The sequence below is a fragment of the Pundamilia nyererei genome, unplaced genomic scaffold, assembly GCF_000239375.1.
Source record: "Pundamilia nyererei isolate P.nyererei 1_Seehausen unplaced genomic scaffold, PunNye1.0 scaffold00129, whole genome shotgun sequence".
Taxonomy (NCBI): domain Eukaryota; kingdom Metazoa; phylum Chordata; class Actinopteri; order Cichliformes; family Cichlidae; genus Pundamilia; species Pundamilia nyererei.
In genome coordinates, this window is record NW_005187530.1 from 1,869,270 (window position 1) to 1,869,974 (window position 705).

The window sequence follows — 705 nt, forward strand, 5'->3', positions numbered from 1 at the left end:
CAGATAGAGGAGAGAGGCACAGAAAGAAAGCAGAGCAGCCAGCGAGCACTGATGCCTACTTTGACCAATCTAATATAGAAGATGTATTTTTCCTCCTTCTTTAAGCTGCTCCGTTTAGGGGTCACCACAGTTCATCTGCATCCATCCCGCTCTGTCCCTCTGCCTCTGTCACACCCACTCTCCTGCTTGACATCATTGACGACAAACACGAACCTCCTCTGAGGTCTTCCTCTTTTCCTCCTGCCCGGCAGCTTTAACACATGCGTTGTTTTACAGTTTCTCTTTCTCGTTCTGTTATTCATACTCAAACGGAAAAATGTTTCCAAATAATTACAGACTGGAGTTTGCACTGTGTGTATTCTCAGGTCAGCTCATGGAGATGCTGGACAGACTCAGCTTGAGAGGAAAAACTCTTGTTTACTTGACTTCAGATCAAGGGGCTCATCTGGAGGAAATCTCTGCCAGAGGCGATGTCCACGGGGGATCGAACGGAATATATAAAGGTACACCGAGAAGAAAAACGGAAAACTGTTCTTGGTTGTAATGCTTAAAGCTGAAGACCTTTCTGCCTGTATACATCAGCAGGATTTTAACCATTTGGTTAATAATCATAATACATTTTATTTGTGGGTGCCTTTGAAAAAAGCAAAGGTCACGTTACAAAGCATAAAAACAAATAGCAAAAGGATAGAAAACAATTCGAGT

General features: G+C 43.0%; 1 protein-coding gene across 1 annotated transcript in view; it reads left to right on the forward strand.

Moving 5' to 3' along the window:
• Positions 1-503, forward strand: part of LOC102214363 (steryl-sulfatase-like) — a gene marked incomplete at its 3' end in the record, with an annotated part of 3,799 nt that extends 3,296 nt beyond the window's left edge. The window contains exon 5 of the mRNA XM_013913386.1: positions 366-503. Coding sequence (XP_013768840.1) covers positions 366-503 — 138 coding nt within the window. The remainder of the gene's footprint in view (positions 1-365) is intronic.
• Positions 504-705: the final 202 nt, after the last annotated feature.